This window comes from Bombina bombina, chromosome 5 (assembly GCF_027579735.1).
Source record: "Bombina bombina isolate aBomBom1 chromosome 5, aBomBom1.pri, whole genome shotgun sequence".
In the NCBI taxonomy this organism is placed as follows: Eukaryota; Metazoa; Chordata; class Amphibia; order Anura; family Bombinatoridae; genus Bombina; species Bombina bombina.
In genome coordinates, this window is record NC_069503.1 from 262,626,421 (window position 1) to 262,642,773 (window position 16,353).

Here is a 16,353-nt window from a genome sequence, read left to right on the forward strand (position 1 = left end):
AAAAAAATAGGGAGAACTGTAGTGTAAAAATGTTTATAGATTTACGCTGGTATTTGAGAGAAATTTTCATATAGGCCTATGGAACACACATGGTCAGCCCATTTTACAAAAACTATTATGCTTTGTTTTTTTGTACTCTTAAGTACAAATGTCTTGCTTTTTTTTTTTTGGACATCCAGTGTAATTAAACTTTGTCTACTCCAGAATTTGAATAGTTTAAAAAGATAGATCATCCCTTTATTACCTATTCCACAGTTTTGCATAACCATCATGGTTATATTAATATACTTTTTACCTCTTTGATTACCTTGTATATATGCCTCTGCAGACTGCCTCAATTTCTTTTGACAGTTGCATTTTAGCCAATCAGTGCCCTCTCATAAGTAACTCTGCGGGCATGAGCACAATGTTATCTATATGGTACACATGAAAATCTGTCAAATGCATTGAGGTAAGAGGCGGCCTTTAAGGGCTTTGAAATTAGCATATGTGCCTATCTAGGTTTAGCTTTCAACTAAGAATACCAAGGCCTAGATTTGGAGTTCGGCGGTAAATGGGCTGCTAACGCTCCGCGGGCTTTTTTCTGGCCGCACCATAAATTTAACTCTGGTATCGAGAGTTCAAACAAATGCTGCGTTAGGCTCCAAAAAAAGGAGCGTAGAGCATTTTTACCGCAAATGCAACTCTCGATACCAGAGTTGCTTACGGACGCGGCCGGCCTCAAAAACGTGCTCGTGCACGATTCCCCCATAGGAAACAATGGGGCTGTTTGAGCTTAAAAAAAACCTAACACCTGCAAAAAAGCAGCGTTCAGCTCCTAACGCAGCCCCATTGTTTCCTATGGGGAAACACTTCCTACGTCTGCACCTAACACTCTAACATGTACCCCGAGTCTAAACACCCCTAGCCTTACACTTATTAACCCCTAATTTGCCGCCCCCGCTATCGCTGACCCCTGCATATTTTTTTAAACCCCTAATCTGCCGCTCCGTAAACCGCCGCAACCTACGTTATCCCTATGTACCCCTAATCTGCTGCCCTAACATCGCCGACCCCTATATTATATTTATTAACCCCTAATCTGCCCCCCTCAACGTCGCCGACACCTGCCTACACTTATTAACCCCTAATCTGCCGAGCGGACCTGAGCGCTACTATAATAAAGTTATTAACCCCTAATCCGCCTCACTAACCCTATCATAAATAGTATTAACCCCTAATCTGCCCTCCCTAACATCGCCGACACCTAACTTCAATTATTAACCCCTAATCTGCCGACCGGAGCTCACCGCTATTCTAATAAATGTATTAACCCCTAAAGCTAAGTCTAACCCTAACACTAACACCCCCCTAAGTTAAATATAATTTTTATCTAACGAAATAAATTAACTCTTATTAAATAAATGATTCCTATTTAAAGCTAAATACTTACCTGTAAAATACATCCTAATATAGCTACAATATAAATTATAATTATATTGTAGCTATTTTAGGATTAATATTTATTTTACAGGCAACTTTGTAATTATTTTAACCAGGTACAATAGCTATTAAATAGTTAAGAACTATTTAATAGTTACCTAGTTAAAATAATAACAAAATTACCTGTAAAATAAGTCCTAACCTAAGTTATAATTAAACCTAACACTACCCTATCAATAAAATAATTAAATAAACTACCTACAATTACCTACAATTAACCTAACACTACACTATCAATAAATTAATTAAACACAATTCCTACAAATAAATACAATTAAATAAACTAGCTAAAGTACAAAAAATAAAAAAGATCTAAGTTACAGAAAATAAAAAAATATTTACAAACATAATAAAAATATTACAACAATTTTAAACTAATTACACCTACTCTAAGCCCCCTAATAAAATAACAAAGCCCCCCAAAATAAAAAATTCCCTACCCTATTCTAAATTAAAAAAGTTACAAGCTCTTTTACCTTACCAGCCCTGAACAGGGCCCTTTGCGGGGCATGCCCCAAGAATTTCAGCTCTTTTGCCTGTAAAAAAAACACATACAATACCCCCCCCCAACATTACAACCCACCACCCACATACCCCTAATCTAACCCAAACCCCCCTTAAATAAACCTAACACTAAGCCCCTGAAGATCTTCCTACCTTGTCTTCACCATACCAGGTTCACCGATCCGTCCTGAAGAGCTCCTCCGATGTCCTGATCCAAGCCCAAGCGGGGGCTGAAGAGGTCCATGATCCGGTCAAAGTCTTCATCCAAGCGGGGCAGAAGAGGATCTTCCATCCGATTGAAGTCATCATCCAGGCGGCATCTTCGATCTTCTTCCATCCGGAGCGAAGCGGCAGGATCCTGAAGACATCCAGCGCGGAACATCCATCCGGACCGACGACTGAACGACGAATGACTGTTCCTTTAAGGGACGTCATCCAAGATGGCGTCCCTCGAATTCCGATTGGCTGATAGGATTCTATCAGCCAATCGGAATTAAGGTAGGAATTTTCTGATTGGCTGATGGAATCAGCCAATCAGAATCTAGTTCAATCCGATTGGCCGATCCAATCAGCCAATCAGATTGAGCTTGCATTCTATTGGCTGATCGGAACAGCGTTAGAAAGATCCCATTGAAGGGATCTGCGGTATGGAAAAGTCGCGGCTGAAAAGTGAGCGTTAGACCCTTTAATCACTGACTCCAAATACCAGCGGGCGGCCAAAACCAGCGTTAGGAGCCTCTAACGCTGGTTTTGACGGCTACCGCCGAACTCCAAATCTAGGCCCAAGAGAACAAAGCAAATTTGATGATAAAAGTGAATTGGAAAGTCGTTTAAAATTATATGCCCTATCTCAATCATGAAAGTTTAATTTTGACTAGACTGTCCCTTTAAATTACAATTTACGCTGTGTATAGTTAAGATGATTTATTCCTCTAATTTACATACAAATTTTATGTTTTTGATAAAATATTTTTGGTGAACAATATTGTTACAAATTTTTATGCACCTTAACAATACAAATTTTTCCTGCGTATTTTCGTGTGAATGGTGCAATTATTAATTTTGCAAGATTTTAAAATGATACATTTTATAGTGCAGTTTTATAATGTATGCATCTGCTTCCGATAAGAAAATGCAGTATACGCCCCTTAGTGAAACACCCTCTTTTCAGAGTAAAAATTGGCTTTATATAATTCCACCAGGGAAACAGAAGGACTGGAGAGCATTCTTATAGAATCTCACCAGCCCAGGAACCTGAGTATTAAATGTAAGTTTGGTAAATCTATCCGTGGGTTAAGCTCATTCTCTTTATGTGCTATATTTTTCCCACGTTTTCCCACATGTGGCCAAAACGTTATTACTAACAAAAAAAAACCCCAAAAAACATGTGAATAGCCTAGATAGACCATTTGAATTAAAGGGACAGTCTACACCAGAATTTTTATTGTTTTAAAAGATAGATAATCCCTTTATTACCCATTCCCCAGTTTTGCATAACCAACACAGTTATAATAATATACTTTTAACCTCTGTGATTATCTTGTATCTAAGCCTCTGCAAACTGCCCCTTTTTTCAGTTCTTTTGACAGACTTGCAGTCTAGCCAATCAGTGCCTGCTCCCAGATAACTTCACGTGCACGAGCACAGTGTTATCTATATGAACTATGTGAACTAACACCCTCTAGTGGTGAAAAACTGTTAAAATGCAATCTGAAAAGAGGTGGGCTTCAAGGTCTAAGAAATTAGCATATGAATCTCCTAGGTTAAGCTTTCAACTAAGAATACCAAGAGAACAAAGCAAAATTGGTGATAAAAGTAAATTGGAAAATTGTTTAAAATTACATGCTCTATCTGAATCATGAAAGTTTATTTTGGCCTAGACTGTCCCTTTAAGGCAAAAAAACAGAGGCTTCTGAAATCCACACATAATCACATTGGCTTCATTCTCCTAGTATCCTTTATTGAAGAAACAGCTATTGATTACTGGGAGGTAGCTGAACACATTGCGTAAGTTAATAACAAGAGGCATATAAGTGCAGCCACCATTTTCAGCTAGTTCTCTGTAGTGTATTACCTAGGTGCCCTTCAACAAAGGATACCATTAGAACAAAGTCAATTTGATAACAGAAGTTAATTGAAAAGCTGTTTAAAGAGATGTATGCTCTATCTAAATCCTTGTTTCCCAACCTGTGGTACAAGTACTCCTGGGATTACCTGGAGCTTTTGGTAAGAGCTATTCAGGTGAGTATTCAATGTATCATAATAATCAGTCTTCCTAGTTCTACCCTTAATCACTCCTAACAGACCAGACGCTAATGCCGTTGCTAAGCTGGTCAGCTGCGCTCTCACTCTGACTGACTCCCCTGTGCTTCGGTATGATAATCTGGAGGCTTAGTGACATTTGAGGACTAGAATTGAGAAGCACAGAGAAAGTACCAGGTAAAGTGAATATCACGGTGAAAAAGTGTCAGAGACATATGCCAAATATAAGGCTACAGCCAAATATCACAAGGAAAATATGCCATGATAAGTGTTCTGTGCCACAATGGAATTAGTTTTTAGCTGAGCTGTGTGTGTGATGAAATTAGATGCAGAGACGTGAAAACATGAAAATCACTTCCCTCATCAAATGTGGTTTATTTTTACTAATGGAAGTAACATAATATTAAATAACTATACGTGTGTTGTGCGGGTGTTTTCTCTTTAGGTTGATTACTTTATTGCACGTTGCTCGAATATTTCCAAATTTAGCAGCATTTGTGTTCAGTAAAACTGGATTTTACAAAACATTCCTCAAAACAGAAAACTATATTGGATGCTATTTTCTTTTTAACCTAATAATATTTGTGTGTTGCAGTTGGGGGTACTTAGGGCAAACATGTATGCCTATGGGGGTACTTGCTACAGAAAGGTTTAAATCATGAAAGTTTCATTTTGACTTTAAAGGGACATGAACCCAAATGTTGAATTACTTGAAAGCGATGTATCATATCTGTAAAAAGCTGACCAGAAAATATCACATGAAAATCAAATTTTTCTAAGTAACCACATCCCACTTTTTTTCCCCTCATCAATTTAACCCATTTGCCACCGGAAATTTCAGAGAAAAATTTGCCCAAAATAGCAGAGAATGTTTAGCATTTTTGCTATTACTCCATTTAAACTGTAACATAAGAGAAATATGTAGTAGGACAAAAAGAAAATGGGTATTTTCCTCTTGCATCTGCAAACTGTGAGCAATAGATGACTAAACCCAAGGTAGAAAGTAGAAGTAGAAAACCCAAAGTATTGATCTAGGCCCATTTTGGTATATTTCATGCTGACCTTGTCACTGTCTGTAACAATAAGGCAATCTGCCTTCATATGGTAACAAACAGAAGCCTGCTGCTAAGGAAAAGGAGCAGCTGAAGCGGTGATGTAGATCTACATTATGAGGTATGATGGGCTATGTACCACATTGTTTAGGTGCAAGGGGTTAAGGAAGTTTACTGTGAAATCTTGTGAGACTTTAATAAAATCCCATAAGATCACAGTAAAGAAAAGTGTGAACCCACTATCTACAAAACGGCTAGTAATAAGTGTTAGAGGGGATGTGGAGAGGTAGGCACCCCCACAGTTATATGGTGGCAGTGCAATAAATTAGACATGTTCTAGTTGGCAGTTCTCGAGCGCATGTCAGATGCAATAGGCAAACAGCTGCCAAACGACCCACAGATTTTACTATTTTTACTCCTAACCAAGATGAATAACAGCAATGCTAGGGATCTACTGATCCTTATGCTAAACAGCGCCAAATCCCTAATTCCAAGACATTGGAAATCCAACAATATCCGGACAGAGAAAGAATAGGAGGACCAGGTAGAGAGTTTCTTACAACTTGAAAGGTACCATCCCCTCCAATTGGGCTCACTAGTTACACACAAACTCAAAATATCTTTATGGAATCAGAACAAAGAACGACACAAACTTCCCCCACTATACCTCACATTGGGTTTTGCCCTCAGGCACCCTTAAAGCTAACTGCCAGTGCCCTCTTGTGGATAATGTTAACAAATGCAAAATGTCATTCATGAATTACCCTCAAGACTGTAATACAGAAATCCGGTTCACACAGGCTCCTGTACTGAATCTATGCACTGAAAATGTAGCACCTTTGTGTATGATACATGGACCTTTAATTTAAAGGCACTTTGCTGTTGTACCTCATTGTCACGCTTTGGAAATACCTTTATTTACGTTTTGTAAACACCTGTTATTTTTTTATTTTTTTTTAAAACTTCTTTGGGAGAAAAAAAAAAAGAAATGCGTGCAAATGAGAGTAAAACAAATATCTTTGGATTCCACAACACTTATTAGAAGGCTGAAGATATTTTGAAGATATTTTGAAGATATTTTGAGGTCAAATATCTTCCTTGTTTACATAGAGATGGTTATGTGATATTTTCTCGTCATATTTTACAGATGTGCTGCAACACTTTTAAAGGGCCATAATAATTGAAAAATGACATGAAATGTACAACTATCGACCCTCCTCCACTGTGTGTTCAACCCCATAAATGGGTTAAACACACAGTAGAAGTGCCGCTCGGGACTCGCAGTACACAGTTGGTCCCAAGCGCAACCCTCCCCTAATCCAATCAGCAGTGCTAGTTGCAGATCTGAGTCGTTTATGGCCGTTTAATTGATTTAGCATATGAGTACAAAGTTCCTTTAACTGCTGAGGCCAGTTATAGATGAGTCACTAGAGTGTACAACAAATGACAGTATTGAATATAGATAGCCCTGGTGTCTGTACTTATAACAGGAATTGGAAACACATCTTTTTAAGAGTTAAATTACAAGAAAAGGCGACAGAATTAAAGTATACTGCAAAGTTTCCCTTTTATTACACATAATTTAATTTTTCTATATAACATTTTACAGTACAGTCTCAAAGTCCATTTAAAATACAAAATAATGATCAATACATATTTATAACACTGAACTATTGATCATAAAATAACATTACTTATTTAGAATATCTGAAACAAAATATAAATATTATATAAAAAACAAATATTAGTTTTGTCAAAAGTTAGTGTACACAAGTGTATATATTAGGTACAAAGAATTAAAACTCAAGTATATGGTTGGGGCTAGTAGGAAGTATGTATCATGTAAGGTATTTAATATGATATGACCAAACTATAGTTCTAATGAATGTGTGTTTTGTAAAAAACAAAAATCTATGTATATAAAAAAAATCTAAAATCTTAAACCCCCTTTAGTAAATGTGTGCAGCTATGTGTGTGGTAAATAGTAATATTGATGATATTGATAGTTATAGGTCCCCCCCCCAAAAAAAAAAAGGCTGTGTAAGTCTAACAAAATACCATCTTGCTAATGTGTATAATTTTTTTTGTTTCCTTGTGGTAAATCTGTACAAATTAAACTAGAGGTGTTAATTATATATAAGCTAGAGATAAAAAGCATACACAGAGGTCATATTTGTATAACTATTTTTCTATTTATTTCAGTCAAGGTCTCCAATACTTTACATCATTTATACATTATTCACTTATAATGCTTAACATATGTATCTGTCATCTGCTTATTTTAAACAGCTTTAGTTTTGTGTTTTTACATAATTTCTTTTGTCTCATATAATTACTAAACACACTTTGTTGTGATCCTAAATAAAAATATATTTTTTTTGTTTGTTTTTCCAAAAAATTATTTGTGTTTAAACTCATATGGGTCTATTAGCTGAAAACAAAATGTATGCTTACATGATACATTTCTTTCTTTCCGGATATGGAGAGTCCACAACGTCATTCAATTACTAGTGGGAATATCACTCTTGGCCAGCAGGAGGAGGCAAAGAGCACCACAGCAAAACTGTTAGGTGTCACTCCCCTACCCATAATCCCCAGGCATTCGATCGAAGGGAAATGGTAAAAGAATAACACAAAGGTAGAGGTGCCTGAGGTTTAGTAAAAAATAACTGTCTTAATAAAGGGTGGGGTCATGGACTCTCCATATCCCGAAAGAAAGAAATTTATCAGGTAAGCATAAAATTTGTTTTCTTTCCTAAGATATGGAGAGTCCACAACGTCATTCAATTACTAGTGGGAACCAATACCCAAGCTAGAGGACACAGAATGAACAGGGAGGGAGAACAAGACAGGCAGACCTAAACAGAAGGCACCACCGCTTGAAGAACCTTTCTCCCAAAAGAGGCCTCAGCCGAGGCAAAAGTATCAAATTTGGGAAATTTGGAAAAAGTATGCAGAAAGGACCAAGTTGCAGCCTTGCAAAGCTGTTCCACATAAGCTTTATCTTTGAAAGCCCAAGAAGATGAGACAGCCCTAGTGAAATGATCTGTAATTCTCTCAGGAGGCTGCTGTCCAGCAGTCTCATAAGCAAAACAAATTATACTTCTTAACCAGAGGGAAAGAAAAGTAGAAGTAGCCTTCTGACCCTTACGCTTTCCTGAGAAACAAACAAACAGAGCAGAAGACTGGCAAAAATCCTTTCCTGATTAATATTTCTATCCAAAACCACTTTAGGAAGAAACTCCAATTTAGTAGGAAGAGCCGCCTTATCCGCATGAAAGATAAGGTAAGGCGATTCACACTGCAAAGCCGAGAGTTCAGAAACTCTCCGAGCAGAAGAGATAGCAATAAGAAACAAAACCTTCCAAGATAGGAACTTACTATCTATGGAATGCATTGGCTCAAATACAGCCTGCTGCAAAACTTTAAGAACAAGATTAAGGCTCTAAGGATGAGCAACAGGTTTAAACACAGGTCTGATTCTGACCCGGGCCTGACAAAAAGATTTAACATCTGGCACATCTGCCAGACCCTTGTGTAACAAAATAGATAATGCAGAAATCTGACCTTTCAGAGAACTGACAACCCTTTCTCAAGACGTTCCTGGAGAAAAGACAACATTCTAGGAATCCTGACCCTACTCCAAGAGTAGTCCTTAAACTCACACCAATAAAGGTATTTATGCCATATCTTATGGTAAAATTTATGAGTAACAGGCTTGCAAGCCTGGATCATGGTCTCAATGACCGAATCAGAAAATCCACGCTTAGACAGAACTAAGCGTTCAATCTCCAAGCAGTCAGCTTCAGAGAAACGAGATTTGGATGGAGGAATGGACCCTGAGTTAGAAGGTCCTTCCTTAGAGGCAACCTCCAAGGCGGCAGAGAAGACATCTTCACTAGGTCTGCATACCAGATCCGGCGAGACCATGTAGGAGCTATTAGAATTACCAATGCTCTCTCTTGTTTGATATGAGCAATGACTCGTGAAAGGAGCGCAAACGGAGGAAACAGGTATGCTAGACCAAAATCCCAAGGAACCGCCAGAGCATCTTTCAGAGCTGCCTGAGGATCTCTTGACCTTGAACCGTGTCTTGGAAGCTTGGCGTTCTGCCGAGATGCCATCAGATCCATCTCCGGCACCCCCCATTTGAGGGTTAACCTGGAGAACACCTCCGGATGGAGAGCCCACTCCCTGGGATGAAATGTCTGCTCAGGAAATCCGCTTCCCAGTTGTCCACTCCAGGAATGTGGATGACAAATAGACAACAATTGTGAGCTTCCGCCCACTGAATAATCCGGGCCACCTCCTTCATGGCTAAGGAACTCTGAGTTCCTCCCTGGTGGTTGATGTAAGCCACTGAGGTGATGTTGTCTGACGACTGAAACCTGATAAACCAGGCTAAGGACAATTAAAGCCAAGCCATCAGAGCATTGTTAATCACTCCAAGATGTTTATGGGGAGAGCAGACTCCTCCCGAGTCCATAGTCCCTGCACATTTAACAAGTCCAAGACTGCTCCCCAGCCTAGCAGGCTGGCGTCCGTGGTCACAATCACCTAGGAAGGTCTCAGAAAGCATGTGCCCTGAGACAGATGGCCTTGAGAAAGTCACCACGGGAGAGTCTCTTGACAAATGGTCTAGATCTATCCTCTGAGACAGATCCGAATTGTCTCCGTTCCATTATCAAATGGAGTCGAGCAAAGGGAATGATGTCCATGGAAGCAACCATTAGACCAATTACCTCCATACATTGAGCCACTGATGGCCGAACAGTAGACTGAAGAGTGAGGAAAGAGGAGAGAATTTGTGATTTTCTGACCTCCGTCAGAAATTTTTTCATAGATAGGGAATCTATAATGGTCCCTAAGAAAACCACCCTTGTAGCTGGAACAAGGGAACTCTTTTCCAGATTCACTTTCCAACCGTGGGAACGTAGAAAAGACAACAAAATCTCTGTATGAGAGTTTGCTTGTTGAAAAGATGGTGACTGAACCAATATGTCATCTAGGTATGGTGCCACTGCAATTCCCTGAGACCTGATCACTTCCAAGAGAGCCCCCAGAACCTTTGAGAAAATTCTGGGAGCTGTGGCAAGGCCAAACGGAAGAGCCACAAACTAAAAGTGTTTGTCTAGAAAGGCGAGTCTCAGGAATTTGTGATGATCCCTGTGGATGGTAACATGAAGATACACGTCCTTGTAGAGGCACTTTAGGTCTAAAATGGGTAGAAAAGTTCCTTCTTTTTTGAGAACCACAAACAGATTTTAATAGAATCCTAGACCCTGTTCCCTTTCTGGAACTGGAACAATCACTCCCAGGGAGGAAGGGTCCTGAACGCAGTTCAAGAATGCCTCTATTTTTACCTGGTCTGCAGATAATCTTGAGAGGTGGAATCTGCCCCTGGGAGGAAAAGTTTTGAATTCTATTTTGTAACCCTGAGATACTATGTCCACAGCCCAAGGACCTGGGACACCTCATCTCCACGCTTGACAAAACAGGGAAAGTCTGCCCCCCACTTGATCCAAACCCGGACCGGGGGCCGACCCTTCATGCTGACTTAGACTCAGCTGAGGGTTTCTTTGATTGCTTCCCCTTATTCCAAGACTGATTGGGCTTCCAAGAAGATTTGGACTGCTCCTGCTTGGAAGAGGGAGAGGAAGACTTTTGACCTTTGAAGTTATGAAAAGAACAAAAATTACTTTGACGTCCTTTAAATCTGTTCTTATTGTCTTGCGGTAGAAAAGACCCTTTTCCACCCATAATATCAGAAATTATTTCTGCCAGACCAGGTCCGAACAAGGTCTTCCCCTTGTAAGGAAGCGCCAGAAGCTTGGACTTAGAGGTAACATCAGCTGACCAAAATTTTTGCCACAATGCCCTGTGGGCTAGGACAGTGAAGCCAGACATCTTGGCTCCCAGTCTAATAACTTGCATGTTAGCATCAGAAATAAAGGAATTGGCTAGTTTGAGAGCCTTAATCCTATCTTGTATCTCCTCCAACAGAGTCTCTACTAAAATTGATTCAGACAGACGTCGCACCAATAAGATGCCGCACTTGCTACTGTGGCAATACAAACTGCAGGTTGCCATTGAAGACCTTGTTGAACATACATCTTCAAATAAGCCTCCAGCTTTTTGTCCATGGGATCCTTAAAGGAGCAGCTGTCTTCTATAGAGATCATAGTTCTCTTAGCCAGAGTAGAAATAGCCCCTTTTACTTTAGGCACCTTGCGCCAAGAATCTTTAATGGAGTCAGAAACATGAAAAATCTTTTTAAATATGGGAGATGGGGAGAAAGGAATCCCTGGCTTCTCCCATTCCTGTGAAATAATCTTCATCACACGGTCTGGGACAGGAAAAACTTCCACAGAGAAAGGAAAGTCATAGTATTTATTAAGTTTACTAGACTTCTTAGGGTTGACAACGACAGAAGTATCGGAGTCGTCCAAAGTAGCCAATACCTCCTTTAACAGTACACAAAGGCGTTCAAGCTTAAATCTGAAGTTTACTTCTTCAGTATCAGATGAAAGAATAATACTATTCGAATCTGAAATTTCACCCTCAGAGGCTACCGGTGTATCCTCCTCATCAAACTTATGAGGGAGGGCAACCTGCGTAGCAGTAGGTGGAACAGAAACCTTACTATCTGAATGTCTAATTTTCCTCTTGCGTTTTCCCAGCATAGGAAAAGCAGCTAATGCTGCAGATACCGCAGAAGATACCTGTGCAGCAAAATCTGCAGGCAAATAAACCAGGAGGCTGAGAGGAACTGCAGGGCACTGTATGTGACGCCATAGAGGCTTGGGACGTGAGAGGAGAAATCTGTGGCATTGCCTGAACAGCATCATCCTGAGAGACATTGGGATCAGAGGGCAACAATGTATCTTTAAATTGAAGTGTTCTAGCTAAGCATGCAGCACAGAATTGCATAGGCAAAACAATTTGTGCCTCTAGGCATAACAAGCATTTGTCAAAAAACACAGAGGCCCCAATTTATCAAAGTTCTTGTGGACCTGATCCGACACTGCGGATCAGGTCCGCAAGACGCTCTCCGCATTTAACATTGCACCAGCAGCTCACAAGAGCTGCTGGTGCAACTCCGGCCCCTGCTGACTCGCGGCCAATCGGCTGCCAGCAGGGAGGTGTCAATCAACCCGATCGGATTCGATCGGGTTGAATTCCGGCGATTCCTGTCCGCCTGCTCAGAGCAGGCAGACAGGGTTATGGAGCAGCGGTCTTTAGCGGTCTGAAGACTCGCCAGAAACACGGCCCTTCAAGCTCCGTACGGAGCTTGATAAATATGGGCCAGAGTCTTGGTCCATGTCCATAATACTAAATAACAAATTCCCCAAATTGTAGAAATTTTTTAAATACACTGTCACTTTAAGAATTGTTATCTTTTTTTTTTAAATCAACCTTTATTGAGCAAAAATAGCAAGTGTACAATTAAAAGAAGTAGCATATTGTAAACAAAATACAGTTTGTCGTTATTGACATTGAACTTTCTTTTTTAGAGGGTTAAGTACTTGTAAATGTCCTTTATACATTGTAACACAAATATTGATATGGGATAATTTTGGGTTCATCACTGCGGGCCCTGATATTTTCAGCGTCCATAGTTATGTTAGTTTTGATCCCCCATAGAGCTTGATTGTTTCTATTTTTTTCTTTCTTATTTGTAAACAAATAAAACTGTAAATAATAAACAATTCATTCCATGTAACAAACAATATATAATAGTAAGTACTGATCCTGAGCTATACAAATTAGTAAACGCTGAGTAACCTTCTGTGGTGAGACTTATGTAAAAGATAGGGTGGGGGGAAAACCCCCAGATCTTTTGTCAGAGTATAATTTTATAGTAGATGTGTAGTGGCCTATTGTTTGGTATGGTGGGTAAAGAAATTAGAGCCGGAGGTAACTTTAATAATTTGGCTGCCAGAAGTCTCTAAAATGATTGTATAGTAAATCGACACTGAAGAGACTGAAATTCAATGACGCCGCTCCGCTCCATGAATATCCGACAGCAGAGAGAAGTCACATGACCGTCAGAGAGAGGAAACTACGCAGCAAGTAAAAGGCGCGCGTTTCCTTCTGCCTACAACATAAGATGCAAGTAGCTGCAGCTGGTTTCAAACTCAAGCAGTTTGTCAGACATAAGCCACACACATACTAATAAAGTATTTCAACAAAATTAGCCCAAAGAGGAAAAACGTCCCAATAAAGGGAAGATTAACCCCTAGTCTCAACATACATAATGTGCCTGCCCACTGCCAAAGAAAATCCTGTATAAAGGATTTTTAAAATGTCCCCATCTACTGCATATGACATATTCTTCTGAAGTGCAAGTCTCCAAGACCTAGAAGACAAAAGCACTTACCTGCAGTCTAGCTATCCAGCAGGAAGACAGCTCACAAGGCGTGAAAGGACACATTATCCTTACAGAGACCTGTAGAAAAAGAAAGAATAGAGTAACCAATTCTGGCTTTCTGTACCATGTGTTGGGAAACAAAGCAAGGACTACTTCACAATTTCCTAACTGCTTTAAAGCCACCACTACTTAACTGAATAGACTGACATGGACACAGCTAAACCCAAATCCGTGCTTGCAGGGAAATAGTACCTGAAAAAAGAATTCATTTCTTCAGACACCAAACTTGCCCTCCTCCATTGACAGAGGCAAAGAGCATGACTGGGGATTATGGGTAGGGAAGTGACACTTAACAGATTTGCTGTGGTGCTCTTAGCCTCCTCCTGCTGGCCAGGAGTGATATCTCCACTAGTAATGGAATGGCATTGTGGACTCTCCATATCTTAGGAAAGAAAAGCAAGTTGGTGTATCTCCGCTTTAGTCACAGCTGCCCTTGGATGAGGGTGGAGAGTGAACACATGTTCAGGGCTTTTTATTTCAAGGGCTGCAATTTTACATAGGATGCCCAGCGATGGTGGAAATAAACATTATTGTAGTAATGAGCCCTCTACATCAAGCTGTTCTGATGTCATGTACAAAAGAAATTATAGGAATTAACTGTGTGTATGAGATGGATATTCTGTTTAATGAGCTGTATAGCCTGGAATGACCAGGAATTGTCACTTTCTTTGTTCCAGGACTGAGGAAAAGACTCCAAGAAGTGAGAGAGAATGATTTACATACAGAAATTATTAGATATATAACACTTTTTGTAGGTTTTAGGCTATTTGGTGTAGGGTTCTACTAGTAGGGTAGCTACCTCAGCTATGTTTTCCTGGAGAGTTATATGTTACACATGCTGCAGGATGTACAGAGAGGAACATTAATTGTGTCCCTGGACAGCATTATTCCCGTTTCACCCTGCAGCATGTATAATTCATAAATATCTTAGAAAGACATGGCTGAAGTGGCAGCTCTATCTACTACTCATGTATTAAAGGGACATTCCAGTCAAAATATAAATGCACATAGATGAATTACATCTTTGAATAGAAACATATTTGCAATATACATGTATTGTCAAAAATGCTTCTAGTAAAAGTTATCACTGCTTTAGTGTTAACATTTTTCTGTGCACGTGCATGTGAAGCATAGCTAGATATTCTCAGTGCACCGGCATTTTAAATACTGCAGCTGCTCAGAGCACCAGTGGGGCCTGTATCATGTTGGCAATTAACAAATTGAGTCATTAGCAAATGGTACATGCACCTTAGGCTCTCTAAACAATGCTGGTGCATGGCGCATACTTAAATACACTTTTGAAACAGTTATAGCTTTTATTAGATGCATTTTTGCTAATAAATGTATGTTACAAAAATGCTTCTATTCAAAACTTTAGTGCATCCAATTTTGGTTGGAATGTCCCTTTAAATAGTTTATTTCTTAGTTTGTTTAATGCATCTGAGTCATTATGTATCCCTACTTGTGTACCCAGTTCTGCATAATTTGGTGGCACTTTACAATCAAATACAAACACTATTTAAAAAAAAAACAAACAAAAAAAAAAACTTCTTACCAGATGACGGTGGTGTTGATCTTCTAGAGCTAGGTACCACATCACCCAGACTGGAGGAAGAGTTGCCCCCTGATTTACTGATAGAGGAACATAATGTTATGTTATATATTATATTACACACTTGGAATCGGCATACTGCATACACTTCTCACTCACGAAATACAGACTGTACTACTGGGAATGTGATAGTTTTCTTAAATAGATTCTATCCAAACACAGACATATTTAATCAGACTTTGAAAATTAATTATGGACTTTATGTCCGGAATACGGCTCTCTCAACATGCCTAATGAAAACTACAATAAGCTGTCTATAAAATCAGCCCCCTCCATCTACATTGCTTCAACATTCATTTATAATTGTTTCTTCTCTTTTACTAAAATACCCATTTGCAAAAGTTTAGCACCAAATATTTAAACGCACCATTTTGTTTTAATGCAAATTACCCCCCCCCCAACAATTTAACGTTAGTCAATTTACATTTAAATACAAAATCTCATTAAATCAGCCCTTTTAATGCAAGTCTATAAAAATCTAAAATCAAATTAAAATAAAAGAAATTTAACATCTAAGTGTTGATTCATAAAAAAGCACTGTTTTAATGCAATTCCAACATAATTCACTTTCAAATTTAAATAATTTCTCTAATTAGAATTATTTTTTGCCTATATAGAATGTTACCAAATTAATTCCAGCTCAATACCCACATTTTAATTTATCTCTTCTTACTCAACTGTTGGTTGATATTTTTATAATAATATAATCTATAATATAAAGGGACGCAATGTACTGAGTGTGTAACCTGCTGCTAATTTTGAAAATAAAATATTAATAGAAACTCTGACAAAGTACTAACATTATCTGCCTAATTTAATTATTCAATTATCACTCGTATGTACTAGCTGATCTTAAAATATTAACTTGAATAGACGTGAAACTATTAGCAGCAATTTTACTACATATATATATATATTCAAAATAATGTAAAATAAAAAAAGAATCATTGATTGATAAGTGATATGACATTTCAAGGTTCCTAAATGTTAAAAGGACATACAAGTTTGTA

At 38.8% G+C, this 16,353-nt stretch overlaps 1 protein-coding gene across 1 annotated transcript in view; it reads right to left on the bottom strand.

The window, feature by feature from the left end:
* CACNB2 (calcium voltage-gated channel auxiliary subunit beta 2) overlaps positions 1-16,353 on the bottom strand; it is a 535,276-nt gene that overhangs the window by 88,738 nt on the left and 430,185 nt on the right. Inside the window, exon 5 of the mRNA XM_053713972.1 lies at positions 15,287-15,363. Within this exon, the coding sequence (XP_053569947.1) occupies positions 15,287-15,363 (77 nt within the window). The remainder of the gene's footprint in view (positions 1-15,286; positions 15,364-16,353) is intronic.